The 13,190-nt window shown below is 55.8% G+C and overlaps 1 protein-coding gene across 1 annotated transcript; it reads left to right on the top strand.

Moving 5' to 3' along the window:
• Positions 1 to 4,244: 4,244 nt before the first annotated feature.
• LOC101919474 (tumor necrosis factor receptor superfamily member 10A) lies at positions 4,245 to 13,001 on the top strand. The gene is made up of 10 exons (XM_055820291.1): positions 4,245 to 4,598; positions 8,383 to 8,530; positions 8,814 to 8,942; positions 9,413 to 9,527; positions 9,613 to 9,704; positions 9,818 to 9,895; positions 10,044 to 10,084; positions 10,552 to 10,692; positions 11,140 to 11,221; positions 11,367 to 13,001. The coding sequence occupies exons 1-10, from the start codon at positions 4,494 to 4,496 to the stop codon at positions 11,645 to 11,647; spliced, it is 1,212 nt and encodes a 403-aa protein (XP_055676266.1). The 5' UTR covers positions 4,245 to 4,493; the 3' UTR covers positions 11,648 to 13,001.
• The last annotated feature ends 189 nt before the right edge of the window (positions 13,002 to 13,190 follow it).

The following is a 13,190-nucleotide window of genomic DNA, read 5'->3' as shown; positions in this document are numbered from 1 at the left end:
CGGACGAGAGGCAACAAAAAGCTGAAAGTAAAGCTGAATGCTGATGTTCAAAAATAATATATATAGGCACGTAGCCCTTCACCTCCCCAGGGTGTGCTGAGGATCACAGTTTAAAGCAAGATGCTCTGGAAGGGGAGATTAGAGCCTCCTTCACTCCCCAATCTCTTTTAAAGATGGACAATGAGCAAACGGCTGCCACGTTAGACAGGACACGAATATTTCAAGGGTCTGAACCGTTGAGTGCCGCAGGGGCAGGCAGCTCATATGAGGTTAACCACTAACCGTGGCATATAAAACTCAGCTTCCCCAGCCAGCCGTTTATTACAGCTGTCCTCCATGAGCAGTTTGGGCTCCAATCTCCCTTCTCTCCATGACGAGGGAGCGGGAGGTGAGCCACAGTCCTGCTGAAACCCTTACACTCGTTTTATTTTCCACTTGCAACAGAGCTGAGGAAGCAGAGAGGGAATTTGGTATCCCAAAACCATGGTGGGTCCCCTCTTCTTCTCAACGTGCTTAATTTCTGTTTCTGTTGTGGTGCAGCCTCCCCGGCTCCTGGGGAGCTCCTGGTTCAGAAGGAGCTGCGGGGATGAGCAGGCTGCTGGTGACAAGGACTGCAGCCTTCCGGAAGGCCTGTCCCTGGGCAATAAACACCCTCCTCTCTCACCCATGACCAGAGCCTGCCCTGAAAATGAGCCTTAAATGGAAACAGCATGCCAGCACAGACAGGGTGGAAATTCTTGCTTGGTGGGTGAACGACATATCTTGCCGGCATGTCCCACCCCTTGGGATGACTGGGGAGTGGGAGATGGCAAGCATCGCCGGCTTCCCTCAGTAGCTCAAATACCCACAGGCTGGACACAAAGTCATCTTTGTTTGGAGCTGTGTGAAAATATTATCTCTGTGGTTTGTCAGCACAGATAACTCTGTTAGTTCAGTTTTATAAATGGGGAGATTGAGACAGATGGAGAAGGCCCTGCGGCTTCGTAACAAGTGTTTGGCAGGAGGAAGATGAAGTCTCGGGGTTTGGATGCTGAGGGTTGGCCTCCTGCTGCTGAGATGTGTCTGAGGGCCCAGTGCAAACTATGGGGCAAACTGGGAAGCTCCACTTCTGTGTCCCTCCTTCCCCACATCCAGTTCCTCCCAACTGAGTTTATGCACAGCAGTTCTCTAAAAAGCATCAGGTTGATTTTTCAGAGAGAGGACAGACTGGCGCTTCCCCATCCCACTGAAGAAGCACAGAATATGCAAATTAGCATTTACTCTGACCTAACTGAAAATTTAATTGCTCTCTAAGGACCCAAATGACTTCAGCTGAAGTCAGTGCTATCTACAGCACAGAACACATGGTTTTGGTTAAACAAAAGGCCCTGCATACTTTTGGGGCTTGTAATAGAAGTACCCACCCAGGAAACAAGCAGGAATTCTTCTTCTCTCCTAAATCCCACTTCAGCTTAATTATTTTCAGCATAGACAGCCCTAACTCCTGCAAGGAGAAAACCAGGTTTCCATTGCGCAGCATGGCTGGGCACACAAGCGCTTGCTTTGCCTTGAGTGTGGTCACCAAAGAGAAGATGCTTCCCAAATACCCACATCTTGAGCGGGTTAGCGTTGGCTCTGCTGATCTGGTTGGACCTGAGGAGCCTCGCTGCTTTCCTCCAAGTCCTGGGGCTGCTGCTGGTGCTGGCGAGGTGGTCAGCAGCCCCACTAGCACCCACATTTTCAATGCATTGAGCCCTTTCCCTGTGAGTAGCTTTTTTTCCTGCTGAGCAGCTTTTTTTCCCTGCAGTCCCACCTGAGCGCTGCCACCTATTTTCAGGCTCACACCTGCTGTTGCTTCTGCCTTGGGCAGCGCTTAGAAAAGCATCAGTCACTCACGAGTTATTCATCCGCAGCCTCCGGTGAGTCACGGCATTTTCAAGGAAGGGAGGGAGCCTGCCTGAAGACTTGGCCCACTGAATCCCGCTAACACACACCACAATTAGTTAGCTCAGAGTTCAGGGCTAGGAAAAGATTAACAAGTCACCACGTTTCTGCCTCGGCTTTGTTTCACAGAATCATGGAACGGTTTGGGTTGGAAGGGACTTTAAAGATCATCCGGTTCCAACCCCGCTGCTGTGGGCAGGGACGTCTTCCACTGGACTGAGTTGCTCCCAGCCCTGTCCAGCCTGGCCTTGGACATTGCTAGGGATGGGGCACCCGCAGCTGCTCTGGGCAACATGTGCCAACACCTCGCCACCCTCACAGCACAGAATTTCTTCCTAATATCTCATCTGAATCAGCCCTCTGTCAGTTTAAAGCCACCCTCCCTTGTCCTGTCGCTACACGGCCTTGTACAAAGTTCCCTCAGGACCTGCGGATGCGTCTCATCAGGCCCCATGGACTTGTGCACCTTCAGGTTCCTTAGATAGTCTCAAACCTGATGTCCTACAGTGGGCGGTTCTTCATCCTCCCAGTCCCTGCCTTCGCCTTCTGTGCCTGGGGCGGTGTGGCTGGGGCACTCACTGGTGAAAACTGAAGCAAAAAAAGCTGTTGAGCTCCTCAGCCTTCTCGATATTCCGGGTAACCAGGTCTCCCGTTCCCTTCTAGAGAGGGCCCACGTTTTCCCTAGTCTTCCTTTTACCACCCACGTACCTACAGAAACTTTCCTTGCTGCCCTTGATGTCCCTGGCCAGATTTAATTCTGTCAGGGCTTTAGCTTTCCTCGCCTGATCCCTGGCTGCTTGGCCAATTTCTCTGTATTCCTCCCAGGTTACTCATCCTTGCTTCCACCCTCTGTAGGCTTCTTTTTTGTGTTTGAGTTTGTCCAGGAGTTCCTTGTTTATCCACGCAGGCCTCCTGGTGTTTTTGCCTGGAGGTTGCAAGAAGTGATCGTTGAATATTAACCAACTTTCCTGGGCTCCTCTTCCCTCCAGGGCTTTATCCCATGGTACTCTACCAAGCAGATCCCTAAGAAGCCAAAGTCTGCTCTCCTGGAGCCCGGGGTAGTGAGCTTGCTGTGCGCCCTCCTCACTGCCCTAAAGATCTTGAACTCCAGCATTTCATCATGGTCACTGCAGCCAAGGCTGCCCTTGAGCTTCACATTCCCCACCAGTCCCTCCTCGGTGAGCACAAGGCCCAGCATGGCACCTCTCCTTCCTGGCTCCTCCACCACATGGAGGAGGAAGTTATCAACGCATCCCAGGATTGTCCTGGATTGCCTATGCCCTGCTGTGTTGTCCCTCCAACAGATATTGGGGTGGTTGAAGTCCCCCATGAGGACCAGGGCTTGTGAAGGTGACACTGCTGCTGTCTATAGAAGGCCTCATCCACTCCATCTCCCTGGTGAGCAACCTGTAACAGACCCTGCTATAATGTCACCTGTCCCTGCCGTCCTTTTGCTCCTGACTCAAGCTCTCCATCGGCTCCTCATCCACCCCCGGGCAGAGCTCCCTGCACTCGGGCTCTCACTGCCATAGGGGTGACCCCCCCCTTGCCCCCGCTGCCTGTCCTTCCTTTAAAGCCTGCATCCTTCCAGCCCAACACTCCCGTCGCAGGAGCCATCCCACATCTCTGTGATGCCAACACGGGCACAGTTTTGCCGGAGTACTGTTTTTACACACCATCCAGACAACCTGACTGCAGAAGAGCTGGTTGTGTAACGGCAGAAAGTTCAAAGGTTTAACTTTTTAATTTTTCCCCCCTTTCCGCTCAAGTTCCCCCTTCCCATAAAACAAACCAAGCCGAGGTGGAATTTCCCCGCTTTCCAACTCAGAGGCAAAAAGGTGACTGTTTTGTGAGGCAGGCGAGCGTTTCGGCAAGCCGTGCTGTGCCTCTGTGCCCCGTTCCGCTGCGCCCCCCCCGGGAATCCCACCAGGGCATGTTTGTGTAACCCCCTTTTCCATGGAAAACAAAACCCTGTGGCTTTGCTTGCTTGAGGCGGTTGCCGCGTGATGGGCAAAAAATGCAAGCTGGAGAAGAACACCCTGGAAGAAACATCCCTGGTGGCTCCCATCGAGCTTTGAAACCCATTTGGGCATGGGAAAAGTAAAAAAAAAAAGAAAGAAAAAAAAAAAAAAAGAAAGGAAAGGAATAGAAGATGCGCTAAAAAATAAAAGTGCTGTGAAAGGTGATCGCATCTTCCCCGGCAAAGCAGGCTGTGACCAACCCCACGCTGAACCCTTCAGGTGTGGTTTCTGGGTGATGGCAGGAGCACGAGGAGGTGTGGCAGAGAAGTGCCCTGAGCCAGGCCAGCCCTCCTCGCCCTCCTCCTCCTCCTCCTCTTCCTCCTCCGCCCCTGCCGGCTGCATTACGAGCGCCCGCGCCTCCCGCTGCGCACATTGTCCAATTCACCGCGCCCGGAGCGGCTCGTCCCACCGTGGCAAAGCGGTGCCCGAGCCTGTAGCCAGCCGTACCCGGTGCCGCGGTCACCCCCGAGCCGTGCCCGGTGCCGCGGTCACCCCCGAACCGTGCCCGGTGCCGTGCCCGGTGCCGCGCTCCGCTCCCCGCCGCTCAAGATGCGCTGGGCGCTGGACCCCGCGGCCCGACAGCTCTGCCTCCCGCTGCTGCTGCTGCTGCTGGCCACGGTGCGTGGGGTCGCGGCCCGATCGTGGAGAGCCCAGGTGAGTGCCGGGGGGTGGGAGGGGGGCCGGGGACCCCCGGCGGCGCTGCCCCGTGCTGCCGCGGCATGCCCGGGCTTGCGCGCCGTCCAGGGGCACGGTGCGCCGGGCTGGGGAAGGGTCCTGCAGGTGTGTGGGGGGGGTAAGGTGGGGAGGGGGCAGCCAGGGTGTTTGGGGGCTGGCCTGGGCTGGGGGTGCGGGTTCAGCCAAGGGAGGGGGGCTGTGTGAATGGGGAGTGCCCCTGGGTGTAGGGAGCAGGGGGCTGGAGGCGCACGGGGGGGAGAGCAGGGGACTGGGGGGGCGTCCCCTTTACCAGGGGTTATAGGGGACGGGTTGGGGGTAGGGCCTTCTATGGGTTAGAGGCCATGTGGGGGAAGCTGGGGCTATAGTGGGACTCACCTGCTCCAGGGGCCATGGGGGGAGCAGGGATTATGGGGGGCTCACCTGACCTGGGGGCTATGGGGAGAGCAGGGGCTATGGGGGCTTACCTGGTGCAGGAGAGGGGGGGGGGGCGCTGAGGTTATAGGGTGCCTCACAATGCACAGGGGCTATAGGGAGAGCTGAGGCTATAGGGGGGGCTCACCTGGGCAGGTTTGCAGGGCATGGGGAGGGGGGGGGGCGTCTGTGGGGCTGCGGCTTTGGGGCAGGTTGGAAGCAGCAGCGTGGAGGTGGACGGGAAGGGTGATCTCAGCCTGCCTGGGTGTGGGGCAGCGGGTAAGGCCCTGTGGCTGTGAGAGCCGTGGGGCTCAGAGGTGACGTGGGGCTCAGTGGGGCTCAGAGGTGACGTGGGGCTGGGTGATCCCCCTGTGGCACTGCCTGTGCTGGAGGGGATTCCCGCTCCCTTCACTTCCAAGCCTGGTTTGCTGTTCGGTGCCAGGATCTTGTGGCTACGCCATGTGCGGGATGTTTGAAAGCATCAGGGTCGGATGCGGGCAGCTCTGGGCTGCCTGGTGCAGGAATGCTGCCTTTCCAGCTTGCCCAAATGATGTTCAAACCCTTAGCGCCACTGGCTTTTAGGACAAAAAATTCCACCTATGCGTATCATATTTCCCCGTGGATTGGGTGTTGGTATATTCTTGGAAATACCTAAAGTTTCGCCTGAAGTCAGGAGGATCCTGCCCTGAGTTTTATCCCAGGGCTGGCCTGTAATCCCTCCGCTGCTGCCGAGCGGGAGTCCAGCGGAGCGGCAGCCCCGGAACACGTGGGTGCTGTACCCGCGTTGGAATTACTCTTGCTGAAATCAGCACTGCCCCTAACAGGTTTTAAAAGAGAGTCAGCTTCTCGTCCAGCTATTGTTTAGCAGAGTTTATTTAGAGTTGCCTGATAAACTCAAGCCTTACTAAACCCATCACCTAAGGGCACACTCTTAAGAGCCTCTGTCTTTTATTTTTTGCCCCCTCTTTTTAATAAAATAAAAGGGGAGGGGGAGCTGATCAGGGCTGGTGGTGCCCCACGTGATAATCATACGATATTGTGGCTGCGGTTCCTTCCTCTGCTCACCAATGCCTGTTGCATCATGCCTGGACCTGGGCCATAGGCTTCCAAGGAGGAATGCTGCTGAATCTCCGTGTTTGCGGGAGCTCAGGTTCTGTGTGTGGGAAGCTGGGGTGGAAAAAACCCCTGTGTTTGTCAGAGCTGTGCCCTCGGAGCGGAGGCATGTCAGGTGTCTGCCCGGAATCTCTTTTTATCCCTGGTCCTTCAGCGCTGTTGGCTGAGGGTGTCTCTTGCTGCAATCGAGGGCTGCGTATTAGTGCTGCGTAGGTGTCCACTGATGGTCAGGGGCTCAGCGAGGGGTCTGTCCTCTGCCGTAGGGTCCAACTGCGTCCTCGGGGTTGCTTCAGGAGCAAAACAAATGGGGGATGGAAGAAGGGAAAGTTCAAAGCCTGATGCTTCCCAGAGCTTTTTCTCCAGACCCGATCATCCAGAAGGAAGAGGCGTTTAGCTGATGAGAGTATTGGGGATTCCTCTGCCTGGTAATTCCTCTGCCTTGAGGCAATGTTGCTTTCTTGGGATGTTTACTGTGGGTGAAAACTACTCTTGAATACCGTCGCCCACAGCTCCCAGCCTGGTTTCTCCCTGTGTTTTGCAAGACTGATAGGTTAGTCAGGGATGGCAGCCCTCGCCTGCCGAGGGCTCTGTGGTGGGCTGATAGACTTGAACTGCTCTTGCTGTGGAAGGTGGTGTGGGCTGTTAACCTCATCACGCACTTGTGCAAGCTCTGCTGAGTCACCCTTTCATGAAAAGCAATGAAATCCTGCACCTAAGGCACCTTTGCAGACAGCAGGTAACACTGTGGTGTTGCTGTAATCACCTTTCACAGCCTGGTAGGCTTTGAATGGTGAAGAAAGACTTTTTTTTTTCCCCGCATGGGGACAAGTGAGGCAGTGGGACACGTTGCCCAAGTCTCAGTCCCTGAAGACATTCAAGACCAGAGTGGGTAAAGCCCTGAGAGCTACTTGTGGCTGGGAGGTAAAAGAAAGACTTCTAAGCTGGATAGAAAAGTACTTTACGAACTTGGAAACCCTCCCGGCTGGAGAAAGCAGCAGCGGGAGATGCGGAGCCAGAAGCCGTTGGAGGGATGTGGGTTTGATCCCCGGTGCTGGCCCCGTTCCCAGGCTGGCTGGGGCTCGGGGGTCTGCGCCGTGGCTGTGGTGGGGATTGCTCTCGCTGTGGCCTGGCCCATCTCAGCCGTGTTGTTTGTGGGTTTGCGTCACCCTCTGCAGCCCCATGACCATCGGACCTGCCGCGGCCAATTCCGGCGCTCACACCCTTCCTTGTACAAGTGTGGGAAGTGTCTGGGAAGAGGGGGGGCATCGGTGCTGTAGATGACCAGGCTGGCCCAGGACATCTCTGGTCTCTATTGTTTCAGCCTTTCAAGGCAGGTTCTGACTCACAGGAGAAATATTTGCCTTAAGGGGCAGGTTTTGTGCTCGGAAAGTGCCTCTGCCAGACTCGCTGCCTTGCAGCATGCAGCATGGCCGGGCATTGTCGCTCCCGACAGCCCAGAGTAGAGGGGCAGAGGCTGGATGTACGGGAAGGTTTATATCCATGGAGCAAGCTGTGCCCTGTGCTGGTTGATAGGCCAAGGGCGTTGTCCCCTCTGGGGATACTGGGGTACCCAAAAGCCCCCAAAACACTGATGGGGCAAGTGGCCATTACTGTCAAGTGTGGCCCCCCTGCAGCTGGAGTGACTCAGTCGGTACAGAAATTGCTGAGCCAGCACAAAGTGTGCAGGAGCTGGCAAACGGCAGTTGGCTTCCTGATCCGCAGCAAGATAACCAGGATAATGCAGAAGCGCCGGAGGCTGTGCTGTCCCCTGGGAGCCCGGAGCAGCTCAGATGTTGCTTGTGGGCGCAGGAGCCATATACCAAAGGGGCTGGTTTCCTCCCCACAAATGCCCTCCCTGTTCCTCTTTCCTACCCTTCCATTTTCTTCGGAGCTGTTGGTTCACGTGCTCGGAAACTGGGGAAGGAAAGGGGTCCTGATGTTATCCTAACGAAGCATTAGCGAACCTTTGCCTTGCTGGTAACCTGGCACAGGGAAATCCCTCTGCAAACCTCCTCCTTATGCTTTGCCAAGGAAATAACCACCTTGGTACGAGGGAAGTGCCCCTCACCTGCGTTCAGGGGAGGTTTGGCTGTTGGGTCCAGTGACTCCAGGTTGTCCCAGAGCTCCTCTCCTGCTTCGCCTGAGTGCACTGGGCAGAGCAGCTCTTGCCTTTCTCTTTCTCCCCTTTCCTCATGGACTTGGGGTGGTTTTTAACACAGGGGTTTCTGTATTTTTTCAGCAGGGGGCTGCTTTGGGACCTGCTGCAGCAGCACTGGATAAAAGGGAGACGTTTGAACCCTTGGACCCAAGCAGGGGAGGGGGAGAGTTTTACCAAGTCCAGGACAGCGATCTCTATTTTAAGCACTATTGTAGGAAGTGCCCCGCAGGTAAGATGGTCTTCAACATCGATCACACCAGCCTCGCCGTGTTTCTGCCTGCAAAGCTGGCATGTCCTTGCTCCTTGCGAGGAGGCAGCAGGTGCTCCAGCTTTCCCCTGCCCCACTGTTGTGAGATCTAAGGACTCCTTATGGGAATATTTTCCTTTTGTTTGTTCCTAATTTGCCTCTTAACTTCAGTGGCAGTGGAATCAACTCCCTCCCTGCAAAGACATCTCCGTCCCGTGCTGTATTTTCACAGATACGCCCTTTCTTTCTCCATCCTTTCTTGCAGGCACCTACGTTGCACAGCACTGTAAAGAGCAAAATGGCTCCAGCAAGTGTTTGCCGTGTAAGGAAGGGGAATACACCGAATACCCAAACGACTTTCTCAGTTGCCTTGGCTGCCAGAGGTGCAGGGAAGGTATGAGCTTCTCTGTAAGAGGGTGATGCTGGCTGACAGCACAGGCTGGGTTCAGCTGAGCAGAGACCTCTCTGCTTAAGAGCACGGTCACCTGCAGCGTCCCCAAAGAACAGCTCAGGCTGTGGGGAGCAGGCTGGGTCTGGAATTGGTGTAGCGGCTTGTGCCAGACCCACGTCTCTGTTCAATGCAGCATCCCTTTCGCAAAGCTCGGACACGAGGCCTCCAGCAAGGACCAGGAGGACTGGGCTCACGGCAGCGTTGCAGGCTGCTGGTGGAGCTTTGATGCGAGCATTGCTTTTCTCTTGGGTACGGTGAGGTGTGGGGCAGAAAGGGTAAGGCTGAAACTCAACAGCAGAGAGTGACATGGCTCGCGGGTCAGCTCAGGTCGTTAGCGGCGTTAACGAAGGGAGCGGGCGGAGGAGCATGGTGCGGAGGGGTTGGGGTGGAGCTGTTTCTCCTCTCGCCCGCAGATCAGGTGGAGCTGAGTCCCTGCCACGCAGTCAGGAACACGCAGTGCGCCTGCAAGAGCGGCACCTTCTGCTCCCCGTTCCAGCCCTGTGAGCTGTGCCAGAAGTGCCGGTCCCGGTGAGCTGGGTGACATGGTGGGTGCTGCTGCGATCCGTGCGGGGAGCCCCAGCGGCTGAGCCTGCCTTGTCTCCCCCTTTCCCAGGTGTCCCAAGGACGAAGTGGAGCAGGCTCCCTGCACACCGCACAGTGACCGCCAGTGCGGTCCTCCCACCGACACCTTGTCCAGCTCCTCTGGTAAGTGGGGGCCTGCTGGAGGAGGAGAGATGGGCTGAGGGGTGGAGGCTGTGAGCTGCTGCTGAGGACACCAGGAGCAGCTCCCCACACATGCCCTGTTTTATCCGCTTCAGTCAACTTGATCGTGATATTCGTGGTGATAACTGTGGTCACGCTGGTCCTCTGTATGTGCTGCTGCTGCTGTCCCCAAGGTGAGCACTGGGGGCGAGGGACCCCTGGGGCGCTCGCCTTGGCTGGGGGCTCTGTGCCCTGGCTGGGGGCTCTGGGTGGGTGTGGGCTGGGTAGGAGGAGGGACCTGCCTAGGGAAAGAGGGATCACAGCACTGTTTGCATCTTCCAGGGCACGGGAGACAGCTGAGCAGGAAGTCCTGCAACATAGTGGTGAGTTGCTGGGATGGTCGGGGGGGGGGGGGGGCAGCCCCATTTGTGGGGCTGGGGGGAGATCCCCCATGCTCTCTGCTCCCCACTTTGCCTGCAGCTCCTAGGAAGGCTGGAGGAGCAGGGAGATGAGTCTCTTCCCTGGAGGGACGTGGTAGAGCTGGGCCAAGCAGAGGAGGGTCTTTGGTAGTGCCCTGCTGTACGTGGGGTGCTTGCAGCCTCCTCTGCAGTGCTGTTAACCCTTCCCTGGCAGAGGTGCTGGCACCTCCAGGGTCCCCAGTGGGGACCCCGGGCTAAAGGGAGGCCTTTGCTGTACCGAGCCCCCTTCAAGCTCAACACGAGCAAGCGAGCTGTGCCCTTGAAACCATGGCAGGGTGGACGCCGCTGCCATAGATGGCATCCCTGCAGTGTGAGCTCTGCCCTCCCAGGACCACCCAACCCAGCTGGTTTGTGCTTCTCTCCTGCCGCAGGATTACCTGATGCGACAGCTAACAAGTTACCGGCGCAGGGGCCCAGGGACACACGACAACCACCACAACGAACAGGTCTTCCAGGATCAGCTGCTCTCCACGGTGTCGGTTTCGGCAGCTCCCAGTGCTGTGAGGCCAGAGGTACATGAGTGTGCCCCTCTGCTCCCTCATGCTCGGCCGAGGTCTGATGCTTTCCTCTGCCTTCACTGAGCTGATCGGCTCGGGGAGCTTCTAAGGCTGGGCCACGTTTCTGCACGGAGACAGCGAGGGGTCTTTTGTCCTTGTTCTGGGTACAGGACTGCAAAATCTGCTCGCAGTCGGCTGCCAGAGTCCTCTGCAGATTTAATGCTGAGCAGACACCCAGCTCTCCTCTCCCTGGCTGGGACTTATGAGGCAGCTCTCCCCTGCTTGTGGCCTGCCGTCACCCCGAAGCTAGGAAATGATGGGTGTCCCGGGCGGGTGTGGTGGTCTCTTGCCCCAACAGCTCCTGGCGAGAGGGAGAAGGTCTCCAGCCCCCTCCATTAAAGGTGCTTGGGGGTAGCGTTTGTGCCAAGGCTTGGCGGGTGCTATAGGACATTGTCCTTCCAGGTGATGGTGCCGAGGACCTCATGTCCCATTGTGAAATCCAGGAGAAATCTGGTTCCAGTGCAAGGAGAAGACCCTGTTAATCGTAAGTGTTGGGGCCCAAGGGACGTCTTGGGGGGGCAGGGAGGCAGCCTGTGGGATGAGCTTTCTGGGCAAACCCCTTTCTGTCTCGGCTATTCGTGCTCTACCCTGTTCTCTGAGCTTTGCTCTTACCCTCGCCCCACCTCTAGTTTTGCAAGGCGCTCTTGAAGTCTTTGCCGAAGACGTGCCCCCCAAACAGTGGAAGAAATTTTGCCGAGCCCTTGATCTGCCAGAGAACACCATTACCCTCATGGAGATGAACAAGGAGGAGTTCTTCCAGATGCTCAGAACCTGGCAGAACAGACAAGGGGTGAATGCCTCCGTGAACACGCTGCTGGAGGCCCTGCACAGGATCAGTCTCGGAGGGGTTGCAGAGGACATCTCTTCCAAGCTGGTCCAGCAGGGATCTTACCAATATGAAGTGAGCTGAGGAGCAGGGCAGGCCCTGCATTTCCCTACTTCAAACTGAGTCCATGCATACCTCTAAAAACACTTGAGTTTTATCTTTTTATAGCTCTCCTGTGCCTTTTCTCCTTTTGAAGCCATTGTACAGTTCAGCTGAGCCCAGAGGAGCTGATCCTCTTGTGAAGTACAAACCTCACGGTCCTCTCTGCTGAAGCTACAGACTTGTTGGTGCTTCCTTCTGAAATCCAAGCTGGTGCCTTGATTTCACTGGGTCAATTGCAAGCTGCCTCTGGGATCGTCTCACTTGGAAGGCTGGTACTATACAGACATCTTCAGGATCTGTGCAGAGAAGGGTGTCTGTAGGTTTTCAAGTGGTTGTAGGCATCCCTGTGTTTTTTAACTGGATCATCCCTTTCTTTGAGGGAGGGGGGGGCTCCTGGCATGCAATGGCTTCTACTTGTAAAACATCTCTAAGCTGGCCAGCAAGCTTAATGCTGTACGCTTGGTGGGCAAGTATCAACTGGATTCTTAGGTTAGTTTCTCAAAGCTGCCCACTGACTTGCATTTTAGCTAATAGTGGTTCTGCTTGTTGTTAGGAGCCAGTTTGAAACTGGACTTTGAGGGGAGGGTGGGAATGATTTACCTGCTCCGTGATCGCTGAGGTTGCCTAAGAAAATAGTCAGCGCAGGGAGCAAGCGAGCTCCTCCTCAGAGCCGGATGGGGAACGTGGGCAGCAAACTATGAGTGTGCCAGAAACTTCCTTCTCCGTGTGACCCTGCACAAGTTGGCTAGCTCACGTTCCCTCGGCCGTGGGGTGGCTTTGCTGTCCCTGTCTGTCTCCAGCCAGCATGGAAAGGCGAACGCATTGAGGTCCGTGTGTGACTGTCGGTACTCACCATCCGTCCTCCAGCTGGATGCGTTGCTCCTCAAACACTTTGCGCCTTGCTCTGGCTCTCACACAGCTCAGGGACAACTTGGCTGGCAGAACTGCGTTACTTGAACTAGCTCCATGTGCCGCAACCCCAGTACAGCCCAGCACACCAGGACCTTCCCCACCATGGTGGGAGAGCGCGAGGGGCATCACCAGCCCCTCTCTGCAGCCAGGGCTGCAGCACCCATCCTCCTACTGCTTCTCCCATGCTCCTCACCAACACTTAAAAAGAAAAATCCTCTCTACAAAACACAAGCAGAACATTTGTATTTATATATTTATTTAGTAATTGGAAACGTACATATATTAACTTAAAAGCTAGTATAAAAATAGTAGTTTTTTACTATGCATGATTGTGTGTTTTTATACAGAGCTCTGGCCCAGCCAGTTTACTATTTCCAGTTTTTACATGTCTCTGTATGAAGGAAGAATAAACTTTAAAAAAATCCTCCTGATTTCTCATCTTTTGGTTTTTCCGTGCCCCCCCCCCCTTGCTCTGCCGTAACGCTGGCGGTGGGCTGTTCTAGGTTTCAGTGGGCACCAAAAGAGCTGGACCAGATGCTCAGCAGCTGCCTCGCATGGCACTGAGGACCCAGCCCGTGGCATCAGCGCTCTGCCACTCCGGCATCCTGCTGGG

The sequence above is a fragment of the Falco peregrinus genome, chromosome 17 (genome assembly GCF_023634155.1).
Source record: "Falco peregrinus isolate bFalPer1 chromosome 17, bFalPer1.pri, whole genome shotgun sequence".
NCBI classification, from domain to species: Eukaryota; Metazoa; Chordata; class Aves; order Falconiformes; family Falconidae; genus Falco; species Falco peregrinus.
This window is presented reverse-complemented; position numbering and strand designations above follow the sequence as displayed.

Excerpts from the sequence above, each read along its gene's own strand:
- LOC101919474 (XM_055820291.1), top strand. The coding sequence starts at position 4,494 with ATGCGCTGGGCGCTGGACCCCGCGGCCCGACAGCTCTGCCTCCCGCTG. Across the intron at positions 8,943-9,412 it reads CTGCCAGAGGTGCAGGGAAG|ATCAGGTGGAGCTGAGTCCC; the intron begins GTATGAGCTTCT and ends TCTCGCCCGCAG. Across the intron at positions 11,222-11,366 it reads AGGAGAAGACCCTGTTAATC|TTTTGCAAGGCGCTCTTGAA; the intron begins GTAAGTGTTGGG and ends CCCCACCTCTAG.